Raw genomic sequence first — 25,901 nt, forward strand, 5'->3', positions numbered from 1 at the left:
AAAATAGGAGGAGGAGGAATACCAGAGAGAAATCTGACAAGGTTAAAAAGAAACTGGGGAAAGGTTGAGGCCTAACACATATTAAATAAAAATCAATCACAACGACGTTTCAAGAATTACAAAGTAAGATATAGCATACCACTGCTCAAAGTGAGGGGAAATGAGGGATAGGACTCCAAATCACATGGCAGCACTCGCTTTGTACAGAAATAAGATACCTTAACTCTTAACTCCCTGCAAATTAGTGACTCATGGCAAAGGCAGGGCAAGAGATTCGATGCATTGCACTGAACAAGCCCAGAATTTACCATGAGCCAGAAGCCCCTGCCTTACTCAGGGGCAACCCTTCCACATACCAGATTTTGCTTTTGTGGAGACAGCTGCACATTCCTTCTTGTGTTTCTGCAGGGGCAAAACACTTCATACAAACTCATGGGAAGCATCTTGCCTGACACAACACAGTAACTCCCAAGTTTCAAACTATTTTCTGAAAAGGCTGTGTCAGTGCAAACCTTGCCCCTCCTCCACAGACTAGAAAGGAAAATGCATACATGATATATTCATAAGGGTATATAAGAGAAAAAAAAATGTTTAAATACTTACTTTATATCAAAGGTCCAATCTACACAACAGGGAAACAAAAATTTAAAAAACAAAGGATTGGTCATTTGGAACAGTCATCACAGTCAGCTTCATACTGTTGGCACAATTGTTGTACCATTGGTTTGAGGGGCTTTTTAGCATAGATGTGTTGCAAAAATAGCTATTTTTAGGCCACTTTTCTTTTAGTGAACAGGGTGCACTGGGTCATCAGACACTAGGCAGAGTGCAGTTGGCTAACTATTATCCACTCTGGAAGGAACAAGCAGCATTTATTAAGTGTCAGTTTAGACATCACCACAATTGGTTCTGTGTATTTTGTATTCCCTTGGAGTTAAGAATTACAACAAATTGAAAGAACTTAATTCAACGGTCGTAAAAGCCCATATTTTACCTAACTTCAAAGGAAAAAGTTTTACAAAGTTTATATGCCTCTCTCTGGAATTATTTGTATCCTCAGCAGCCAACAGATGCTTGGTGTCCCAGCTCCCCCCACCTGTTTCTCAGCCATGATACTGGGTTTTGGACTGAGAATTTTGCTGAAATGACAGCCTAAGACTTATTATAAGTCATCACATCTTTCCAGCCATTCACGTAACTAACCTGACCTCCTTTTCAGCCTTACTGTCTAGAATTATCTGTAAAACTAGTGTAATCTACCTAACTTACCCAGTTAGGTTCCTTTTTAACTGATTCAATGTTGGAACATTGTCTGTATTTTATTCACCTGCTTTCTTCTCTACTGCTGCAGAAAACATTATCCCAACAAATATTGTGAGTGGTCATATCCAACACGTTTGATAGTCAAAGTTCAGTTTAACTAAGTCAGATGTCCACAAATGGAATACTGTTTGAAAACAACCCAACTTTTAAGCAGACACAACCCAGCTTAGTAGATGCTGCTGCTACAGCTTGTCAGCAAAGGAAACTCACTACCTCTGAATGGAATTGGCAACAAAATGTTGTGGGAGCCAGAAAATCAGTATTAACACTGCTATATCTGGATATGGCCTCTAGTCCCACAGCAGAGATTATTCTTGCATTGCATCAACCCACAAGAAGCAGCTATGCTTAAGGACTGAAGAAAATTTGTTTAACAGCCATTCATAGCTAGCATCAATGCCAAGATCCCCAAAGACAGACAAAGTAGGAAACGAAAAGCGGGGGTGGGGCAGTGGTGATAGAGGCAAGAAAAGTCTGAACCAATATTCCTTCAAGAACGATTCACTGATTCTTTATTTCAACACCATAAAAACCATCTTTCACAAAACAGATTTGCTTGGGAAATACATGGTGTCAGCATAAATCATATTTTCATCTTCTGTCAGTGCCAGCAGTTTTCTTGGACTTGTCTGAATGAGGGCAGAAAGAAAAAAATTAAAAATAATAATAATTAAAAAAAAAGACGAGCCAAAACCATCTTCCAGCTTTGACAGAAAAGGGTCTTTTTGTTCCTAAGACATTTGTCTTCACATAACCCACCAGCACCCTCCTGTAGGAGTCATGCAATAAAAAGAATTACAAAGGATTATCAAAATGCAAAGCCAGTATCAATATCAACTTTCTACTGCTTCCAAACATAAACTTCCTTTGTTGCAATCTTACTTCCTCTTCAGTGAAGTAAATTAATATTTGTTCACACTTAAAACAAGAACTAACATCATCTATGCCAGGACATTGAGACCATTCAATAGAAGGACAGCACTTTGTGACGAAGTCATGAACCGAAAGTAAGCCACATGTTAATATCAAAGACAAGCATTCAACCTCCTTTGCTTTTGACCCTTCTTTTTGGCTTTTATGACATTGTGTACTGCTTTTTGCTTCTTCTTAGTCAACTATTATTTGTCCACTAAATAAAAATTTGTTTTTATTCTGATTAAAATTCTCCACAATGATCTCTGATTATTACACAGAAATAGTTTTACAAGGCTATGATGGTTGATGAAGCATTCACGAGAAACAACAAGAAAACAGAAAATAGCCCTTTAAATAAGGATAAAGCTTAATACACCTTAGGATTTTTATTTCTGATGGGGCTCATGAATTATACTCATGAATTATAGTAAATACCATGGTATTTACCTTCCACCTCTACAGATATATAAAACATACTTCATTTGTGTACTTACGCAATATAATTCCTGAGCCTCCTAGTTTGAAGTTCATGACCCTAACATGCACTTTTATTATATTAGACCTATCAGCTTTAAGAAGGAGAGAATAGCAACATGCTAATTTTCCCTCACTAGTTTTCAAGTATGACTCTTCTGACACAGAAAGCAGACAGCAGATGCACCATCTACAACAGACACACAATAAAGCATAACACATACTTGTGTAGTTCTACCCTGATATACTGAAAGCAATCAATAACTGTCCCATGGACTTAAAGAAAAGGCAAAAGTACAATTATATGCTGTAGAAACATATGGTTGGTAGGCACATTATCATGTGAGATAAGATACCTGGAAGCAGAGGAAACATTTTTGCAGTCACACAGAACAGAAGAATTTGTGGAAATAAAGTGGAGGTCAACACAGCTGTCCATCACTGGGTCATCCAAGGTAGCAGTCAGTCAGCACAGGAGTGATTGGAGAAGAACTGAGTACAGAGCAATGGGAAAGGTTAGCAAAGTAGAGCAGCAAAGAAGTTCCCTGTATTTGCAAACCAATATATCATCATAAAAACATATCAAACCAAACAAGTGAAATACCCACCCTGCACACTTCCAGTATCCCAGCATTCTGCAACTAAGCTTGCTAGAAATGAAGGCACAGGACAGACCCTATATATCAGGAGATCTCAAACTACCAAAGAAATATATAACAGAGCAAAAACAGTTCTGCAAGCTATTCAAAACTTAAGACTGTTCTTAGTTTGAAATTATATGTTCTTAGATTGAAATTTATACGTTGTAATTTCTCAGGCCTTAGGTTTCATTTTTCAAACATCCAAGGAAAAATAAAAACAACATTAGGCTCACATTAAATGGGCACTAAGAAAAGCATTTCTATGAAAGGAAAATAAATATATATTATATATAGCCTGGATATAATAGTTACATGGACATTTTTTGTGACTTGTGATCAGTTAGGAGTTTTAGGCTTAAACTGGTCAAGCTTAAATCAGAATAGTAAACATTGCTCCTTCTAAATGATAACTTTGACAACACCATGAAGCCACTAGGTAGACCCCTTACAACTACTGGATGCACCACCTGCATCCATGCTTGGCTCAGAGAATTTATAAGGCATTATAGACAATTTCCACACCAAAACCAAAACAAATCCACTTAAAATAAGTATAAGAGGAAACTATTCTTGAAACTTACCATCCAAGACATTTCCAGAAATTCTCAAGTGACTAATCATCAGTAAGGCTCTACATCCTTACATATTTCACCAGAAGGCCTACATTCAACTTTATTGAAATTCCAACTTCACGATCTGTTTCCTCCTCCAGTAGCAATGTTTGCAATACCAAATTTGAAAGCTTCTGCTATTGTGTCTTGTATTTCAGAGATAACATGCTCAGGGTTTTTTAATAATAATTTCAGTTTAAAACAACTTTGAGATTCTTAACAAGAAGTCATCTAAAGGATGTCTAGAAGCATTAGGCAGGAAAAGAACCTGCTAACCACCACTGAGAATACTATTGAAATAATACCCAGAAATAAGAAATCACAACAAAGCAAAATTAGTATAAGCAGGGGGATCTTGCTTTAAAGGAGATTTATTCTTACAAAGTTCCCCAGGTTTGTTTATGCAGCTATCAATACACGGACAATGAACTTACTCAAGTAGCCTATGCATATTTGGAGACTATTTTTTATATTTGTTGCATGCAGATGTGGATATAACTTTAAGAGCTTGTAATATTTTCATAAAAACAGGGAGACAAACTAAAATCTGTGATGATTAGTACTCCTGAGTACTATCAGACAAATGACTTCAATAGCTACTATTTCAATAGTTAGAAGGCAAGTTCAGAGTTGCAAACATCAGCATATAAATTTAATAAATATGTATGAGGAAGATGGATATGGAAAGAGCAAGATCAGAAGACAGAAAACTGTTTTGAAGCACTCCGATGAAGCATTGCAGTACACAGAAAAAGAAACTTTAATTTTTAAATAATCCCCCTCAATTGTCCTAAAATAATAGCACATAAAATGTTTACAAACTAAGAAAAGCAGAACTCAGTACTTTGGATTTAAACATTAATCTCTGCTAATATAACGAAAGAAATGGTGTATAATCAGATTCCACCTGAAATCTCCCCCAGATACAGAAAAAGAGTGACTATAGGTAATTTTTTCTTAAAATAGCTTTAAGAGCACCCAAGCAACTAAAGTTAAAGACAAACAATAGGAATAAAGTTTAAAACATTGTTTACATACTGATTGGGCAGGAAGAGGGGGAAAGGTTGAATTATGTATCTCAGAGCAGTTTCATTAAAGTAATTCTAGTCTCAGACTACTGTCTTCTTCTCTGCTGAAATATAATCTGAAGAAGAAAAAGAAACTCATACTAGCACAACTGAAGTTTTTATAGGTCACATGGGATGCCTGCTGCCATGCACCAGATGTGAGTAAGAAAAAGAAAGTGGTCAACATATGATATTAAAACCCAGTGCAGTTTCAAATATTTTAAACATGATGTCAAGTGCATTCAACAGGTCTATGAATGCACTACATTAGCCTAAATTTAGTAGGTGATAATTGAAATCAGAGATCCAGTCATTACCACTGGCATGTTTCTAAATACTACCCAATAAATTTTTGTCTGTTTCAGATTCTCTATGACAGCTGGCAGTCGGGAAGGGAATCACCCAGAGGGTATGAACACACACACATACAACGTTTCTGTAGTCAAATTCCTGTATCTTCCCTTTCTAGAGCTAATTTAACAGTGACAATACTGTCACACAAACACATACTCCTAAAGCAGAATTCCACAAGCTGAATGTTTTCTCCAGTCTCTTCACAGCATCTTCCTGTAAGCACTGGGTATGAAACAGGACAGTAACTTAACTAACTCCAACTGTATGTCCTGCATATGAATTTTCATAACAAAATTAATTCAGTTCTGTTATAGAGACCAGCTCTGGTATTCCTAATTATCCTTCTGATCATCTCTTAATTTTTAGTTAAAGAAGGAAGAAAGTTCATAAACAATCTTAGTTTTAGAGAAGATACAATCTTAGTCCACATCTTTTTTTGCTGTTACCTTTGTCATATCTACAATTATATTGACCATTTAAGCAAAAGGAAACAAAAATTTCTTCTAAGTCCGCAATTCATCTTTCTTTTTAATCTCTGCTGTATCACCACCTTGTGATACATCTACTATCAGATAATAAAAAGTGCAGCCAAGTTACACATGAGAATAAACTATCTCTAGGATCACTTCAGATTGGGTAAGCGGACAGGTGTCAGCCATTACTTGTCCCTCCATGCAGAAGTGGTTTATGCAACTTGGTATGAAGAACTGATAATTTTATTTGGCATCTATAGTTAATCAGCAAGGCCTCCTCACAACTCAGTTCTGCCATCTGAAAAATGGAGGCAGCGCTGTCTTTCCACTTCTCAAAGGAAACTGAACTTCAAAGCATGATGAAAAACTGCCTGTGAAGAAATGCCTGGCAATTTATACACCAAGAGCATGGCTTTTGACTGGAAATTTAAACATCTACTTCGAACCAATGAAGGCTGGAAATGAGAGAACAAAGCTTTCACTAAAACCTTACAGGTATCCTAGGCTCACAAACCTTTGTATACAAGCAGAAAACACTAAATTTTCATGGATTATATTTTAAAATATTGCCTAGCAAAATTAGTTCCAAAGAAGTTTGAAAAGACTAGCTTTTTTAATTTAAAAAAAAAAAAAAACTAACAAAAACAGGTAGGCCTTGAAGAGAAAAACTACCTCCTGTCTTAATATTCTTTTCAGAGGAAATCTATTTACAGAGCAGCAATATTTCTATCCCAATGCTTTAAACTAGAGGAAGCTGCACGCTACTTATTTTTAGCTTTTTAGACCCTAAGACACAGAAGAGTCATAAAATTACTAGCATCTACTAGAAGTATTGAACTCTGTTACTGGTCTCAATAATTAAAGCCAAAATTACAATCAACATTAGCCACAGACTGAAGTGAAAGAGCCAGGAGATATTTGGTGATAAAGAGAGTAGTCAAAGATTAAAAAAAAAATTGAGAGCCCCACATTAGCTGGTGGGAGGGGGGAAAAAGAATCTCAGTTTGATATTTTTTCTGATACTCCATTAGTTGCTAAAAGCAAGTTTAAAAAAAAATGAAAAAAAGAAACCACAAATCCTAAAAAGTTATGAATGACAATTCTACCTATATTAAGTAGTATCATAACTCAGAACATCTCAGATTTATTACATTGACAGCTCTATTTAAAATGCAAAACCCAAGTAACTTCAAAATTAAGACTTTCAATTAATTGTTGTTCAGAGACATCCATCTTGAAACTTCAACTTAGCCAGCGCACAGATCTAGAGTTAGTCCTTCACCAGATCTTGTCAACACAGCCCTCAAAATGCCTGAAGTTCAGACAAGGTCAGTTAGAACCCAAGAGACAGGTCATTTGGGAAGGAGAGGGTTACACAGTGAGTGTCCTGTACAGCACAGGGTTGATTATAAGAGCTGCTGAAGATAAAAGTGCCAATCTGCCTTTCTTATGACTTTGGATATAAAGTAAAAAGTAAAACAGCAGCCTTTTATGACATTTTAATTCTATTCCCCCTTTCCACCACCTCCATTAAAACATTTTCCTCCTCTCTTTTGTGCTATCCAAGATTAAAAAGTCATTTATTGCAATAAAGGGATTTAGTGATTTGGGAGTAACTTTTATACACTGTACACCCTCTAGACATCCTGAAACTATGTTAATAATTTTCTTCCTATTAATTGTCTCATCAACTCACAGCTGGCTATGCTTTTTATTTCATTATGTTATTCATCAATCTAAAATAGACCTATAACAGAAAAAGAAATTGGAACGGAGCAATTTCAATATTTCAAAACAGATGCAAATCAACACTAGAGATGCTACACAGCATATTTTTATTGAGACAATTCTATACATGTTTGAAAAATGAACTTGTAATAAACTCATATCCTGTGAAGATATGTTTTTCTTTCCATCTTATGAGCTAATTATGCCAACACAACATAACGTTTTCCTAAATGCCTTATAAACTGACCCAGTTACTCAGAAAGTATTATTTTTAAATTGATGTGATAGATGCAAACTGGAACGTTCGGATTTCAATTCTGGCACCAATTCCCAGATCCCCTTCCCAAGTAATTTAAGGACTTCCTCCCAATAGTTTTTCATATTCTTTTAACTGACATTTTATCTTTATACAGTATCTCAGCAGAATGAACATGCACTAAAACAATGACAGCCCTTCTCTGGCTGTCATCTCTCATTCTGGCAAAGACAGATGTCTTACACTGGCTTATGCCAATAATAGAGCCGACAAAAAACAACAGAGACTACCTGCCTCTGATGTAAAGGCACCAATTCACATTTGTGACACTCATTTGTCAATTAACAGATTTCTTCCATTGTTGACACATGGGACTTAAAAGATGTGGGCTAGAATGTGATGAATTAAAAAAGACAGATGAGTAAGCTATGAGCTGCAAAGTAATACTATAATGTGCTTTAGATAGGAATATCAACTGACACCCCTGACAGGCCATACAAGGTTTTATTTCATTTTGCTCTGTATCTAGGCTTCATACTTTGTCTTCTTTGTTCTCTTTTCATCAAGCTCCTAACATCTCATTCTGACAGCCAGAGACATTTAAGGCACTTTCGTTTCAAATGCAAGTTAGCATACTTGATTTGTCATTAAAATGCAAAACGATTGCCATTGCAGGTAAATGTAGGTATGCTTAAAAGGTTGTATCTGAAAAGTAAAAGCTGAAAACCATTTCTGGCTGCTTTGCTTAACTCTTTCACAAGCCTCAGAGTTTTTACAATGCAAGTATTACCATGCTGTAATAGAAGTGTAGCAGCACCTGCAGTTTGATACAAGGTACATTTTAGTATATTTAAATAACATAGAGTCTAAAAGTTACAATGCGAGAGGCACTGTCAAGTTTGCACATGGAGCCTTTGTATGAGTTACACGAATCTGAAAATAGTCCATCATGTAAAGCTTTACATGGGGTCAGAGCTCTCTACTACACAGACACCAACAAGAAAAAGAGGGGGAGATCTGTTTACTCTTTTTAATACAATAGTTCTGGTTGAATTAGCTGAAATCACCAGAGAGGTAATTTCATCAGCAATTTGCTTTCTATTCCAATGCTCACTTTAAGAGAGATGAGTGCCTTAACATAAATAATTAATTACATACATACATACATACATACATACATACATACATAAAGTGCTCTGTAGCAAAAGACAAGGAGAGATTTTAAAATTTTGCAGAGAAACAGACCTGCACAAGATGGGCATAAGTAACACTTAGCTTTCTACATAATATGCATAGGTGTGAATGCACCCTACAACACAAATAAGATTACTTCTAGTCAATGAGATAATTTGAACATCAAGAATCTCATTTTGTATCTCATGATACAAAATCTAGTGAAAAGAAGTAACCATTATTTTCTGCAAGTGGTTTGAAAAGCACAAATATACAATTTAATTGAGCAAATTTCTTGATACAGAGGTTAAGTTCAGATATTTGACTTTAGGAACTTACAGAGAAACCCTTATCCTAAATTTGTACCTACATATCTTTTTTGCAGACTTTCTTGTGTTTTTTTACCAGGGAAAAGAGAAGTGTGAACAAGGTTTCACTCTACTTACTTGGGTGCAGAAGTCACTGTACTAGGAAACTTTTCCCCTAGCTTTGTTTTTCCTCTAAAAATGAAAATATGCAGTCAAGGAGTCATTCAGAAAATGTGGTTTAGATTATGACATCATAATGCATTGAATATAAGGTAGAGAACCTGAAACATTTGATGCTTCTGTGTACAGAATGAAGCTTACTGACCATTTCTGATGCTATTCTGCCTACTAAGGTGTATCTGCTACAATATAGAAATTATTTATTCATTCCATGTTATAGGATAGTAATAGGCTATGCTGTAAATAGAAATAACTTCACAGCTAATAGCTGTCTTGATGGGTTTCTACTGCTACTTCTTCTACCCACACTAAATGCTTCCAGTATACTTATGTCCCCACACAGAAAGAAAATAAGAAAAAAAAAAAAGTGCAAGATTATCTTAAAGCTGACTTAACGATTTCACCAGGTTTTAAAATACTAGGACTACAGCAACCAAGACTTTCATATGCTATACTAAAACACACAAAGAAACATTTGCCCGTTCACTTTTAGCTCAATACAGACATTTGTTCTCTCTTCCTCCATTGACCAATTACTAGGAAGTGACATAAAATCTACAGTAATGCATTTGTCTCCTTAATTTTAGAAACTTCTTCTGCTCAATCATCTGAATGCAGGTGAACCTCTTGTTTCAAACCACCTCTTGTTGCAGAGTCTATAATCCAGTCACAAAGTAGTGGCCCACATTAAATGGGTTGAGATAGATTCTCATTAGAAGTACATCCACATTTCAAAAGCCTTTTTATTAGTGATAGTAAGAGACTATTTGATAAGACTTATTTAAAGGAAGCCAAAGTATTGACAGTGATAGAAACTGAACTGTCCTCTGACATTCCCCACTTAGATTGGCAGATAATTTACTAATTGTGCACCTGGTAGAACTAGAACCTCTACTGCACATGAACAGAGCGAACGGCTGGCTCCCATTAGAAGCAACACAGGGAACAAAAGAGAGACCACTGGCAAGAAAGCAGGAACCTCATGTTGCACCTGCACCCAAACTCTCAGCAGCACCTTCTGCAGCCTCCTGCTGGTTTAAGGCAGTGGAAAAGGCAGGACAGAGTGAGGGAAGAAAGCAAACTAGACACACACACAGCCTCTCACTCAGTTGACTTAGTTTCCATTCCTAGAAAACAAAGTACTTGACAATTTTTCCCAGAGCAATTCCAGTACAATCACCTTCACATATGACTGTTTCTGTGCTATTCCAAAGCACTTCACTGTCCAAGATGCAGAGTGTATTAAGTGCAAGATAATAGGTAGAAAGTGTTCAGATCCTTGAGCAGCTGTGATTTGAACATTCACACACTGGACTGTCAAATTATCTTAACATAACTATGTTGGAAGCAGAGTTTTACAAATATTCAATATACTGTTAATCCTTGGCCTGTCTAGAACATTTCTTCTTCAGCCTTTAAGTGCTTTAGAATAATCACTACACTTTATCACTTAAGTAACTAGGTCAACAATGGTAAGTTTTTCTTATCTCTTCAACTAAAATGTCTTGAAAATCCTGGGAGTCTAAAATACAGCATCCTCATCCAGTGCTTTTGTGGCCACATGGCCTTGAAGAGTCATGGCACTTCAGCAAGTCTTGGACCTTACGCATCTCAAATGGTTCAAGGACAGTTCTGCAGCATTTTCTTGCACTTTAAGAGATTTTACGTTGAAGAGATTGAGTGGTTTTTTGCAAGCAATCTCTAAGTAATATGTTCCTTCCTTCAAGGTTATAAGTGTAAAGGTTACCACTGACAAAGTCTTACCACAAGTGCTGAATCGAAGTAGAAAAATACTTGAGCATCACCCCTAAGTTTATAAGGATTAAAAATATAATTCATATACCATACTTACATATAAAGGAAATATGCATACATCCTAAAGATCTTTATTTATGAGATGCTATTTTGTGTGTGTGTCTCTGTGTGTGTATTAAATGCCAGTAAGCTGTCAGCAGCAGCCAACACACACTATGCTTTCTATGAAAAAAATGAGCTGGCCTAGTGCATACATCCAAGTATTACTATCTGCCAATACAGCTCATGTACCAACTGCACAGGAAAAACAGCACCTAAAGAGAAGTATTGGCCCAATCTGCAAGACCCTATCAACCCCCCTGACTTTTGCACTGATTAAACTACCCCTGAACATTAGATATTTTGCATTTTTTACTGGTGTTCTTTTAAAACTTATTTCTACCACTGTAGTCTCTCACCATAGCAAGGTTTCCTACAAACATGAGCAATAAGAATGGCTGTATTATATAAAGAACATTCATCACTTCCATTTACAGACTCATCAGGCAAATTAAATTAAAAAGGCAAAATAAAGTATTAAGAAAGGAAATAATCTTACAGCCCTACCAGTGAGCAACTCACTCAGGCAAGCATCATCAAAAGGAAAGACCAGGAGAAACAAAACAAAAATATAAATAAAAATTATGAAATGTCACATAATTGCAAGCATCAGTTCATGGGTAAAGCCTGCAACTGAGCTATAATACTGCATTAACCATGACCCTAAAGACAGTATAATTATTGTATAGCATGTCGGGTTTGACATGCTGAATCCAGAGCCTGAGAAAAATACATGGCCCTTTTGCACTTCGACGCTCCTCGCTCTTCACGCTTGCACGAGCTAAGGGTTTGCAGATGGTCCTTTTAACCTGAAAAATCAACTCCAAGATAATTTATGTAAAGATGATCTATGTAAAATGCAAGATCTCAAAAATGACACAAACCATGCAAGACCACATAAAACAAACAAGTGATGCATAAACAGAAGCTCCATAAGGATTTTCCTGCCAAATGCCAAGTAACTTTTTGTACTATGACCACCAGCAGGTTTGTTGAACAGTGGAGGACCTAGGCCCTCCTTAGTGATTGGAATCAGCAAAACCACTCAAGTTCTTCACATCTGCAACTATATGCTGAGAATCTTTTATGTTGTGTTAAGGTGAGAAGAAGATAACCTTTCAACAGAGAGGAAAAGATAGAGACAATAATTCCAGGGTTAATGCAGGTTCTTCCCTTCAGCCAAGCTCCTTGTCCTCAGACAACAGTTATTTCTGCAGTCCTTCGCTCTTGTTTCACAACACCAATGACGAGGAAATACTGTTTTAGAGTGAGAGAGATTAAGGAAGTCAGAAAGTAATAATGATACATCTGATTAACACGTGCTCTTTATCATGCCCTTTTCTTTAACTCCTGATGCTCCTGGAAAAAAGTACTTTTCAGTCTTAAAATCCAGATAATCATGGACTATGCAGGAGCAGTCACCAAGATATTATTTTCAATCTACTGACATTCTTTGAAAACTAAAACAAGTACATCAAATTATTTCTCTTCTAAATGCCAATACTTTCCATAGATTGTGATAATCTTCCATTTATTACCTGATATCCTCTCAGTCTAACATAGATTCCTATTGTTTAGAACAGAATTCAAAACAAAAACTGATTTTAGTTTAAGACTGGTTACAGTTTTCACAAGAGGAGCTGGATTGACTGTGCCAGTGAATTAAGGGCTCTGGGTACCCAAAGAACAGCTGCAGATTGTGTAGGTTTAGCCTCCAACATCACTTCAAAATCCATCTTCAATCTCATACAGAAATCAGATCAAGAAGAAGCAGTTCAATCCCTATACATGCAAACATGAAGAAAATTATGTGATGCAAACACCAGTTCACTGGGAAATGCTCTGCCTCAGTCAAAAGGTTTTGCCAACAGCCTTGAGTCAATGAATGCTTAATAGGAAATCCTGTCTCTGTTCAAGTCCCAGTCTGTCACTCATCTTTGTTCAGAAGTATACTACAGATTTCATCTTTACTCATAATTGCAACAGACCTTTAGACATGGATGTCCCCCCAGCCAGCATAGCAATATTCACCAGTAACAATTAAGAATGTAACAATCAAAGCTCATAACCTGATTTTAACTTAATGTCAAATTATGCTGTTTAATTTTTTACCAGATTTCAAGCTCTAGCAATCCTCACAAGAATTCTCCCCTACACAATATGAACCTACACTGTCCCCCAAGCCAAAGGTTCAGGTAAAAATTTTTTGCCTAATTCTACCACATGATACACCCTCAAGACAACTCTTTCCACAGTGTTAAGCCTTCCTGAGGAAAGCAGAGGAGAAAACAATCTTGTGTTCTGATCTGTCAGGTACTGTAAATCAATGGATAATGGCCAGCACGGGGGGTCAGGGGTATATATACTACAGTGTTTTCACAGTCTGTTAGTGTCTATGTGGCCATAAAAAGTCAAGCAAGGATCAATGGACAAAAAGAGAGGCTGCTGGGACTAAAGAAGATAACAGCCACCCATACAGAAATACAACAATTTATATTACTTATTACTTACATATTACTGAGTTTGGAAAAATAACTTTTCCATTAAAAAGTACAGCTTACATCCATGGCATAGATGCTGAAATCAGTGCAATATTTAAATGCATACCATAACCCATTAATTTGATATTTTTAACAATAGTCATTGACTGGTCCCCTTTGTATCAACAATAAGCCAACAACCACAATTAAGACACAGCAGGAAAATACACGAGTCACAAAAACACACACAGATAATACTTTGTAGTGGCAAATATTCTATAATCACATTTCAAGTTGACAAAACAACAGAACACAGGCATGGCTATTGCATGCGAGACAAGGCGTATCTTAACATTTTTAATATTTCCAAAGTTTTAAGGTGAGGGAGAAAAGTTTTCCTTATACATTAGCCAGATCACACCCGGTTCCTGTTGAAATGCCACTTTTTAAAAGGGGGTGGCATGGAGGGAAGGAAAAGGAAGGGAAGAAGAGAGCAAGGAGTAGATTTTGTTTGATTTCTATCAGCTACCAAAAGTAGAGTTAATAGCTGAAGTTTGTAATTGTTTTTGTTACTGGTAATACTCTCCTAGTTTTCCAATAGTTTTACATCTATAAGACTTCATCTTATACAACTCCCTAGGTATTACCCATGTAGAAAGATATCATACATCAACATACTTGTCTTCGGTCCATCTAGTACAACAAGAAGTTATTTTAGAAGATAATTACACAAAAGATAGTCCACAATGATTAATAAACATGTAAGACTTCAACAAAAAATACTATTATATCTGTAAATAATTTCAATGATTCCCTGTGTATAAGTATTTAATTCAGTAAAATTATTCTAGAAGCTGAATTGCTTCTAAAGACTGATCACCTTTAGCAATGTCACTGTACAACTATTTTAGACATCCATAACATTTCAACATTATTTAAAAACAGCATCTTGTGCTTATTGTAGGACATCCTTTTAAGGGTAAATTTTGAGTACCCACCTCAAACTACACACATACCCATTTGAATGTTTTGATACATTTGATACATTACATTTGATACATTTACTGCAATAGTAGAAGCAAAATTACCAAGAATTTATAAATTTCAGATTGCTTAGCTATGGAAAACATTATCTCTTTGCTGAAGTCTCTCTATACAATTCCATTTAGCTTCAAACAGTAAACAATACCCAGTTTAAAATTTACAAACATTCATAAATTATTGCTTTCTTAAAGGAAGAAATCTCAACTGCTACTCAACATTTTTCTTAAAAGAGCAATACAAAATCTTCAATAGTTAAACATATACATTCTCCTTTCATATAGAAAACTGTCATCATGCTTGAAAGAAAATAAAAAAACAAGGAGAGTGAAACAGATTAACTGCATAGCTCCAATACACTTATTTCAGACAAGATACTATAAATCATCTTGAAACAAAACAGGCAATTATAATGTGCACAAATGTTATGATATTATGCATCTCTACTGGTCCAGTGGTTTAAATTATTGAAACTGATGGTTGAACAAGGGCATATTGTTTCAACACACTTAGATTCCTTGAACAATTCTAATTCTTCCTTCAGCTATCCAGTGCTCTGCAGATCTCTGATGTGAATAAACAGATAGATAAACATTTCTTAGATAATTCAGGCCACATCTAAGGGCATTAAAATATAGGTCCAAAATTTCTCTAGCAATATCTTTTGTAAAGGATCTCATGGGGTTTTTTTCCCTTCAATACTGAAAGAAGCATCTAAAATTAAAGCAAGTACATACATCTTCCTTCAAAGCATTCAGTGAGGACAGAGCAGCTCCTTTCTCCTTGTAACCACTACCCCATATTTCAATCCTCTTCACCTCAGTGTAAGGGAAACAGGAGAGAGAGCCACAAGACAGAGTCATTTCAAAACACAATCAGCTATTTGTAAACACTCTTTCCTGCAGAAAATCTGCAACTGTTAGTTGCAGGAAAAAGCAGCACGTACGGTAAATCAATTAGCTTGCTAATTTCTCACCCTCATTCATTTAGCTCTGCACTGTATTTGTCGTAATTGACTATAATTATGTTAATTACCAACTCCAGCATAATTACTATATTTATTGTCATTGAGCACACTATGTACCCAAAGCAAAGCTGGCATTTGTTGGGCATCAAAAAAATAAATAAATAAAACCACACAACTGTCGGGAGGGGTTTCTCTGAAAACTGGCTGATATACCTTCAGCAAATGAAAGGGCAAAAGAGATTTCATGCAATGCTAGTTTGAAAGCATCAGTTCATTAAGGATATTAATTTTCTGATAACTACACATTTAAGCATGACACACTGGAGCAGTATCTACAGGATTTAGCAATTATTAATGCGTGACAGTTTCAAATGCTAAGTGAATCAATTAAACAGCAGCATTCACAATTTGAGAAGAGATAACTGCTTCATAACTGCCTAAGACTACAATTTTCACATGACAAAAAAGGGCCATTCAGGCTCCTTCAAAACCTGACAGGTCAAGAAAGAAGTTTGAAACAAAAGCACCTTATAACCATCATCTCTCCTCTTTACTTGTCAGATCAACTTTGCTAGTGTCTCCGCTGAAATGGCATCACCATGCCAGCTGCCACAAGGTGATTTTTCATGTCTTGTCAAAGAAATCTTTTATTCTATTTGCTCTGCATTAACATGTTACATTTATTGATCAAGCCCTTTCTGCAGCCACAGCAGGGCACTGTGCTCTTATGCCTAAGGGGGCTTTGATGTCCTGGTGACATTCTAGACCGAATAATGCACATACTAAATGGATTTAATGCAGAAATGTGTTTGTGCATGACAGCTACATTAATAACAGCCCCTCATACTGATAAATATGCAATTGCTACGATTAAGAGTTACCCAATTATGGTGAAAATATTTTTCTACCTTATAAATAAAACCATCAAAAAGTTTTAACAATAGTGCATTTTCTTCAACATTTTAAGGTGCTATAAAGATGAGTCTAAAGGCTTTAAAAATATGTCATGCTTTGTTTTGAATTCTGGTTTTTATTTCCATCTCTCTTTTGTTGTTCATCTTCCTATTCTGCATGTCTTAGTGCTGCACAGACCAGGAAGGTGGTTAGGGGGGAAAAAAAAAAAAAGCCTCTCTTTCACATATTCAACTTACAAAGAGGAACATGCCCTGTAAAAACTGGAGCCCATTTTCAGGCTGCCACTTGCACATTCCCCCAGGCAAAAAAACAGGAGGCAGAAGAGAGAAAGTACAATATCTAGTCCACAGAGAAGATATTACAAAGCCTCAGCCTCAAAAAAGTCATGGAGGAACATTCCAGAGTAGGACTGAAGTTCAAAGGGATGTTTTCATACATGCACCTTCCTCATCAGACAGTGGAAGTTATGCACAAGCACATACTGTGCAAATTATTCAGGCTCCTAGCAGAAATAATCTGCACCCTAGAGAGAGGGAAGAGATATTTGTATCTCCATGAGCACAATTATTGGATTAATCCTTCCTCATTGGCCAAGATTAAAGATTCACTCTCCCTTTCACCTCATAGCTTAGACTGAGAAGAAATCTCTGTCAGAAAAAGGAAAACAACTCAGATATTTAAAACTACTGAGGACAAAATTACAAGATGGACTTCTCAGTGAAGTGAACTGTAGATATTTATAAAAGCATGGCACCTGTTTGTACAAAACCACTGACATCTGTTATTCAAGCACCAGAGTGCATTTAGCCTCTAATGTGAAAGGAAAAGTTTTGAACAAAGTCATCTAGGACAAGAAAAAAAAGTTTTGAACAAGCTATGGGTTGTTTGGGTTTTTTTCTTCCCACACGATAGCAAGATGCATCTAAACTAAAATCTTTGTATTTCATCCAAATCTCTACTCCCTACCTCTGTTATATCCTTCCTACTCACTTACTGCTTCCTTTCTTTCACCAGTGATTACTACTTCCCTCGTTCTTTTTTTAGTGAAATCTTTAACTTTCCATGATCAACAACAGTTTTTCATTCCACCTTGAAATCCTTTACAAAGTCTCCAGGTAACACTAACACTGACACATCAGTGTCTCTTCTTCCCATACTCTATGCCATCACGAAATGAGAACTGGGGAATGCTGTCCACACATTATGAAAGGACTCTGTTACTAGGGAAGGCTATCAAATACAGTTGCCATGAGAGGCTCAGGAGCAGATTTCCAAAGCAAAACAACTCTGCTCCTGAAAAATGCCTTACTGAAAATACACAACATAAATAGTTCATTTCTAAAATAGCTGAAAATCACTATGAAATCAAAAGAGCTGCAACGAATCAGGCCGTATCACACCAATAAAGCTGCAGAATCACAGCACAATTTAGATTGGAAAGAGCATCTAGAGATCATCTAGTCCAATTCCCTGCTCAGAAAAGGGGGATTTCAAAAGTTAGATCCAGGTTGCTTGTGGTTTTGTCCAATTGCATTTTAAATATCATCCAGGATGGAGATTCCACAGCCTCTCTAGGCACCTCTTTCACTCAGCCTTCCCTGAGGTGGCTGGAAATTCCCTTGCTGCAGCTGTGACAACTGCCTCTTGTTCTTTTGCTGTACATCTGACAAGAGTTTGGCTCTGTCTTCTTCACAACCCCCCTTGGCCCCAAAAGGAAACAAAAGATATTAGAAAGCATTCAAACAAAATTAATGTAATGAAAACAGCACAAGTAGAAACAAAGTCACAAGTGGACTACAGTCATCTGGGATTGAAGCATTTCCATCAGCCAGAGACATAAACAGAAGGCAATCTAGTGGCACCACATCCTGCTGACTACAGCCAGCATCTTTTAAGGAAACACACATTTTCCCCTTTGCCTCACACACAACAAATTGCTGTTACTCCTCCTCTTTCCCAACGTTCCCATATAATTTCCCTTGTACCTTTCACCTCTTTCTTTCCTTTCCCTCACAGGGAAAAGGGGATGTGCAACCAATGGTAACAGTCACTTGGACTGCCGGAGGAAAGAGCTGGATCCATGAACTGCTCAGTTCATGTACTTCAAGGACAGACACCAGCTCTTGGAAAAAGGCAAACAAGAAAGACACAAAAGCAATTGTTTGTGATTATGTATCAAATGCTGATATTAGTTATTCCAAATCTGATGCAAAAATAATTAAGCATCTTCACGGCCCCTAAATTTTACTTAAGAAAGAGGAAGGAGCTCTAGCCTGGAAAGAATTCTGAAATCAGGAAAATAATTGTGAAAAATGTACATTTTCTTCTGTATTAAACTGCCAGTTCAAAAGAATTAACGACAACCCTCCCCTCCTCAGTTATATGGACTCAGCACAAGCAAAAAGAAAATAACCAGGGAAATCTGAGTAACAAAACCATCTCACGTAAGAACATCTGGTTTTCTTTTTTCCTTTCAAAAGCCATGCAAACAAACCTTCATCCAATAATAAATAAAATTGTAATGAAAGCTAACATCTTTACTGCAAATAACTACTGTGCTAGCAAAACACAGTATTCTCTTCATCTCTACCTGTATTTTGATCACCCTTGGTCTTCTTCATTTGACTCACACCATTACCAAGAGATAGCAAGCTATACTAGAAAATCAAACTCCTTCCTAAGTCAACACTAATGGCAGATACTGTTTCCCCACTGAAAACAACATCGTAAACTTTTCAAACTAAGCATTTACTGATGAAAATCATAAAACTCATTGCTGTACTACAATACTGTTAGATTTTTAAGCAATAATACCTGTTTAAAGAAGATGACCCTGCTTACACTTGCTTCAACAGCTGCCCAAGACATTCTTCTATATTCACATTTAAGATTACGACATTTATTCTATACCTTATCTGACTTTCTCAATAATATGCAGGTACAGGGTCTATATATGAGTGCAGACCAGTGTCAACAGCTACTGTACCATAAATACTTCTTAGTTTCTATATGCTCAGAAAATCTAAGCACTACTCAATGAAAAACCCTTACTGCTCACATCCCATTTAGTGTTAGCTTCCCAAAGAAAAAAATAAAATCCACTTCTCCCCTTTCCCAAATCTCATTTCTGGTCTTAAAATACTTTTACAGATTAACAACTACAACTTCTCCTACATCACAAGCTGATTGTTCTTCCCTAAGCCTCAATAAAACCAATTATATCCCTTGTGAAAAACAGGCTAAGTGTTTTCATTAGAGAATAAAAGAAGGAAAGAAAACACAGATTTCAGAAATACATCACCAATTGTGCTCTACATGAAAATACGATCAGTTTTAAAGTGGTACTTTACATCCAAATTTAATGTTATTATTTTACTCTATGAAATGAAACAAATTCAGAGAACTGTTCTTCAAATCATGCATTAACTGAAAGAGACAAACACTTTTTTTCCCAGAAATGTAAAGAAGGAGCAGTCTTGTCAACAACTTGCTAAATCTAAATACACATACAGACCTTGAATTATCTTCATGACAAAATCAAAAAGAAATTACCATTTGATCCCCTCCCCCAGCAAAATTCTCCTTTCTGATTACAATATCCAACAGTACAGAGTCATAGTATAAGATAACAATAATCCACAGATTTAGTGTCTCCTTTGCTCTGCTACCTCTTACATGTAGGATTCAGTCTTTCAAAGTTGACAGAGGCTCAGAAGAACATTTATGAGTGTTAAGGAAGTTAAAATCAGTGGTTATTTCTTCTAGGAAAGCAAGGCACCAGCACACTACTTCTTGTATTACTCTTCACAAGCTGACTGTGAGCTTACCCCCAACAAAATAAAAGGAAAATGAGTTGAGTCCAACCCTACCTCCACAAAGCTACTCTTTTATTAAACAGACAATTGCACTCAAATACTTTCTCTGTACTTACCCACATTTTTCAACCTGAAATATACTCTGCTGAACCTCAGCAGGCTCTCTTATAAGGATTAAATGGAATGGGATGCTGTAGTAGCTAACAGGAATACTACAAAATCCTAATCCAATCCATATATTAAAATACTTAGAAGGAATTACAAAGTCTAACTGCATTTAGCTTTAGCAGTTAACTACACAGATGCACGAAAATAAACTCATAGAACAAAACATATCATCTGGGAAAAAAAAGTGTTATAAAGCATTTATAGTAATAACCAGAAATCCATAAATAAAATTTTAAGAAAGGGAGAGAAGCACACACTTACTTGTGTTTGGTTAAGGAAAATTTACTTTTCATCCCATTCTTCAGGTAACAATGCTTATTTTCCAATTTAAGTAGAGAACAAAGCATAAGCTTCTCAATGGGTATCATTTATGACAATACATAGTAATTTTTCAGACTCACCTGGTTATTTGTGCTCCAAGTGTGGGAGAAAAGGAGACAAACATTACCTATAAAACAGTGTCGTCCACTTGATAACAATTAAATGTACCTGACTTACATCTTTCTACTTTGAAAAAAAAACCAGTCTACTTAAGGAGTTGGAATTCCACACTGCACTTGAAAATCTATATACTGCCACATACCTTAACAAGTTGAAGCTAAGGTCCAGCCTTTTTGCCATATGTCCATATTTTCTTCCTAGGAATTCTGGAATTTCTTCACAGTCCTGACTAATGTAGGATACCTGAGAAATAGAAGCAACAAGGAAACATTTCATGGGTAAATTTAGTTCCCTGTCTAGATTCTGTCTCATTGATAAAATCATAACATGCAATACAGTGAATTGGAATTACAGCTTTAAAATATATGTTTTACAGCTATAAAATCTATCACACAAACTTGTTTTCCTATTGATACCATCTACTTAATATTTATTACATCTATAGTCTTTATGTATGTTTCGTCTCCTTCCAAGTAAAATACTTCAATTAAATATACCACATTTCTTCTGTCTCACCATTAATACTTTAATCTAATGTTATTTCACATTACACCTCTGACATGCTCCAGAAGAAATTTGTTTGAAGGATCAGAAGCTATCCAAAGGATCTTCCAGTTTGGTCCTTCATATACAACAAACAAAGTTTGTTTTCTAAATTTTGGTGCAGAAATGCCTAGGCAGCGCATGGTCAATCCATTCTCCTAACTATTCCTTGAGAAGGTTATTACTCCCAGTAACACACCAGGGACAAAGCAAGAGGGCTGCCCATGCCCTGACAAACAAAGCAGGAAGATCCTTCCATGACTTCTTTTCAGTCATGGAAGGATCTCAAAGATTTCTGATTTCACCACCTATGAGCAGATCACACCTCTCATTACCCCTCACATATGTGTAATAAATGTCTTTTCTCTTTCTCATATCAGCCCATCTAACCCATCCTTAGCAAACACAGGAAGAATTAGTGGTAGCACAAAAACCAGTCTACTCAGATTCTGTTTGTTTTTATTTATCTTTAGTCAGGATGAAGTGAGTAATAACTTTTCCAGTAGAATACAAAAAATAAAGCAGCTAAACTTTTTCTATTATTTCTGCTGTACTGTCCCAGAAATCATTGGTCTGATTTCTTCAAAGAAACCCCACAAAGCTTTTCAAAACTATTGTCAAGAATTCTATACATCTATATTGGCTCATACTTTCAGTGTTCAAAATACCGACATTTCAGATTTTGTGCAGCAGAAATCTTAGTTTCCCTTAATGGCCAACTAGCAGGTTAAGCACCATGTTAGACCACTGTCTATATAAAACTGTTATTATCCACATGTTTAATTATAAAGTCAATTTCAATACCATATTCCACTAGTCAAAAACAAGTTGGATGAAAAATATGCAAAAAAAAAATCCATCACACTTTGTTTTGATAGTATTTCACCTTCTGTTAAAACAGAGACTCCTCTGCAGAGCAGACTGACAGTATGTACTTCTGCAAGTCATCCTGATCTCCTACGCTCTAAAAATGATTGCATCTGATAATACTATATGGCATTCCATTTAATTCATTTTGTTCAATAACTTCAACAGATAAAGCTGACAACAGTGAAATAATTTTTATGAGCAGAAAACAGGTAGCTTGAAGCTCACTCAGTTTAACAACTTCTTCCCCTTGTTAAATCAGACCTGCTCTTGCAATATATTCTGCTACCAGACATACACAGAACTTGAGCAAATATAAGAACAAAAGGGAAAGGAACTGTTTTGGGTAGTTTGCATCCTAATGGTTCGGATATAACAGAAAATGTTTTGCAGAATTTATTGAATTAAATATGTTGGGGTTTTCCTCCAGTTCACATCTAAGATAATCACAATGCATTTTACAACATACACAAAGGTATGCATAAAAGAACTGTGTCATTCTCCACTGAATGGTAGATTTCTTTAAATTAATGCTTGCAAACCCTTTGAAAGACATCACATTAACAGCTTAATAACACTTTGGATTAAGCATTTGGTTCAATGTAACGTGTTGAAACAAAAATGACTAAAATATGATGCCTATTAACACTGGGAGGACAAGACTGTTTTGGGGAGCTACAAACACAGCAAGAGCACAGACCCTCACTTTGCCTTTCACCCAGGGAGGAGCAGCTGAGAAGGAGCAGGGGACTCTGGCCTGCCACACACTGCTTCAGAAACTTACCTGACCATAAAAGCCTCATCCACAAGAATACAGGTTGAAGAAATAGATCACAAGATGTGGTTTAGAGCACACAGGAGACAAAATACATAAAATGTTGGAAAGCCTCAGCCTTTGAACAGTTATAATATGAAAATACATTTTAAAAAACTGGTACAAACAGATTATTCACAGGCATACTTGCAGATGATATATTGTTATCATGACCTCTCAATGCTGAGGCCTTGTAAAGGCATTTTACTTCCACAGAGTCCACTTCAGCACACTCATAGTACAATGCTAATATAAAACAATGTGTTAGTAGACAGAAGAAAGAAGAGCATTTCTTCATTTTCATTGTTTCAGTTCAAAATCATTTACTCAGGAAACAATAAAATGTACATAATTCAGTATTCTTCCTTTTGCTTCCATTTCAAATACCCTCAAAATGACTATGAGCTTCCAAGTACATATCCAGAGACGTCACCACTGAGAGATGAGAACAAGCATACTTTTCCCAAGACTCCAGCTCTTTGGCTGCAAGGCACATCAGCAACAGCAGATTTCTTAGATTGTTCTATACCAGTCACAGAACATCACACAGGATTAAAAACTGGATATAGAGGTTTCTGTGGCCTAATTCTCCAACTCAGGTATAGTACAGGTTGGTCACAGTCAGTCATTAGTGCCCTATTCAGTACCCCACCAAAATGTTCAGTTTCCCACAAAGGCCAGCATGGATAGGCTATGGAGGCCTGAGAACCTCTTGCAGAGTCTTCAACACGCTGTATGCAATTCAGGAAAAAGATATGATGTTACAAAATATTTAAAATATAAGTTAACTATCAAAGCAGTTGCACCTCTCTTCTGCTTTAGTTTCAGAGTTTATTACCATTTAGTCTCTGTGATCATTCTACAATTATACTGTAATCTTAATAACCCATAGAGTAAGGTCTTTATTAAGGAATGTCACCAATAAGGTCATGTATGAACTCTCAATACTGCATATTCTCTACTATTGAAGGGAATTACATCTGGAGAATATTTCCAGTCAGCTGAGCATTACATTTTACCCTGTGCTGTTAGGAGATTGTATGGTGGGCACACAGCCAAATGAAGGGGCTCAAGGCATGCCCACGGGAAGAAGGCAGCATGTCCCTCGGTGCCAGAGGGCACCACAGAGACTACATGAACTCTTCCCTGCAGCAGCTGCAAAATTAGCCAATTAATTGCCTTCATATCACACACATATTTACATGAATTCCACACAGAAATTGTGACCAGATTAAAGAAGCAATTAGATGGGCAGCATTCTTGTTTAATGGTTTAATGGCAAACCATTTTCAAAAATAAGACAAGCTTCCTTCTCCTCAGAGGAAAAAAAAAAAAAGTTCTAATTTTAACCACAGGTTCATCACTAATGTCATCAACTTTTAGCCAGAACTTTTTTCAGTAGCCATACAAGGCTCTGGGTAAAAGTCAGCAGGACGTGCTATACTTCCTAACTTCTCTTTAACCAAACCGAAACGTGCGTAGGAGGTTTTAGGAGGAACAACATTTAGCAGATTTCACTCCTTCTCCTTCAGCTTATTCCCGCGGCCACCCAGAGCCGGGAGCGCGCTGCGCGGAGCCGCTCCGGAGCGCATCCCAGAGCCGGGAGCGCGCCGCGCGGAGCCGCCAGGGGCCGGCCTCGGGGGCGCGCCCGCCGCACGTGAGCGGCACACGGCAGCGGCACGCTGCTCCGGCCCGGCGCTCCGTCATCCGCCAACGGTGGGCGCGCACCCCCGAACCGCGGGGCTCGGCGCGGGGCTCGGAGCGCACCCCCGGGGCCGCCTGGCGCTGGCGGGGGTGGCTCCTCAGCCCCTTCCGTTCGGCGGCCTCGGGACAGCGCGGCGGCCACGGAGGCGATACCTGCGCGGCGTCCCGGGGCGCGGTGCGGCTGGAAACAAACCCGGCCCCGTGCGCGTCCGCCGCCCCAAGCGCCCGGGAGCGGCACCGGCAGAGCGGCGGGAGCCGGCGCGAAGTTGGGGCAGCCGCTCCCAGTGCCGGGGGCGGGGGCGCGCCGGCGGGGGGGGGGGGGGGGGGGGCGGGGGGGCGGGGGCGCGCCGGCCGGGGTGAGCTGCCCGCGGCAGGTGGGGCCGCGGCCGGCCGGCCTCGCGGGCCGCGGACACTTACCTGGGCTCCGCTCACCACGACCCCTGCCATGCTGCGGGGTGGCCGCGCCGCAGGTTCCGCGGGCTCGGGGCCGGGCCGGGCCGCTGCCTGGCAGAGTCAGCTGACGCGGGCGGAAGCGCGGCCGGGCCGGGGGCGGCGGCAGCGGCAGCGCGGGGCTCCCGCCGCCTCCTGAGGCACCGCGCGCGCGGGGACAGCGCCGGGCCTGCCGGGATACCAGGGCCGCGCGCCCACTACGGTCACCCTTGTCCGGAGGCCGCCCCAGGCCCCGCCGCGACAGCCTGCATGGAGCGCCAGTCCAAAGCCGCGCACGGCGACTGCTGCGCCTCGCAGGATCGGCTGGGTTGGAAAAGACCTCTTGGACCAGCCAGTCCA

General features: G+C 38.0%; 1 protein-coding gene across 3 annotated transcripts in view; it reads right to left on the reverse strand.

Moving 5' to 3' along the window:
• The window catches only part of LRMDA (leucine rich melanocyte differentiation associated), a 615,153-nt gene extending 589,481 nt beyond the window's left edge, over positions 1–25,672 (reverse strand). For 2 of the 3 annotated variants that reach the window (XM_015616989.3, XM_015616987.3), the window contains exons 1-2: positions 25,530–25,672; positions 21,327–21,427 (exon numbers count right to left, since the gene is read on the reverse strand). In XM_015616989.3, coding sequence (XP_015472475.1) covers positions 21,327–21,427; positions 25,530–25,559 — 131 coding nt within the window. In that variant the 5' untranslated portion in view covers positions 25,560–25,672. Of the gene's footprint in view, positions 1–1,808; positions 1,953–3,068; positions 3,205–21,326; positions 21,428–25,529 lie in introns of those variants that run through there. The other variant, XR_004498085.1, reaches the window with a different exon arrangement.
• Between the last annotated feature and the right edge of the window lie 229 nt (positions 25,673–25,901).

The sequence above is a fragment of the Parus major genome, chromosome 6, assembly GCF_001522545.3.
Source record: "Parus major isolate Abel chromosome 6, Parus_major1.1, whole genome shotgun sequence".
Lineage (NCBI taxonomy): Eukaryota > Metazoa > Chordata > Aves > Passeriformes > Paridae > Parus > Parus major.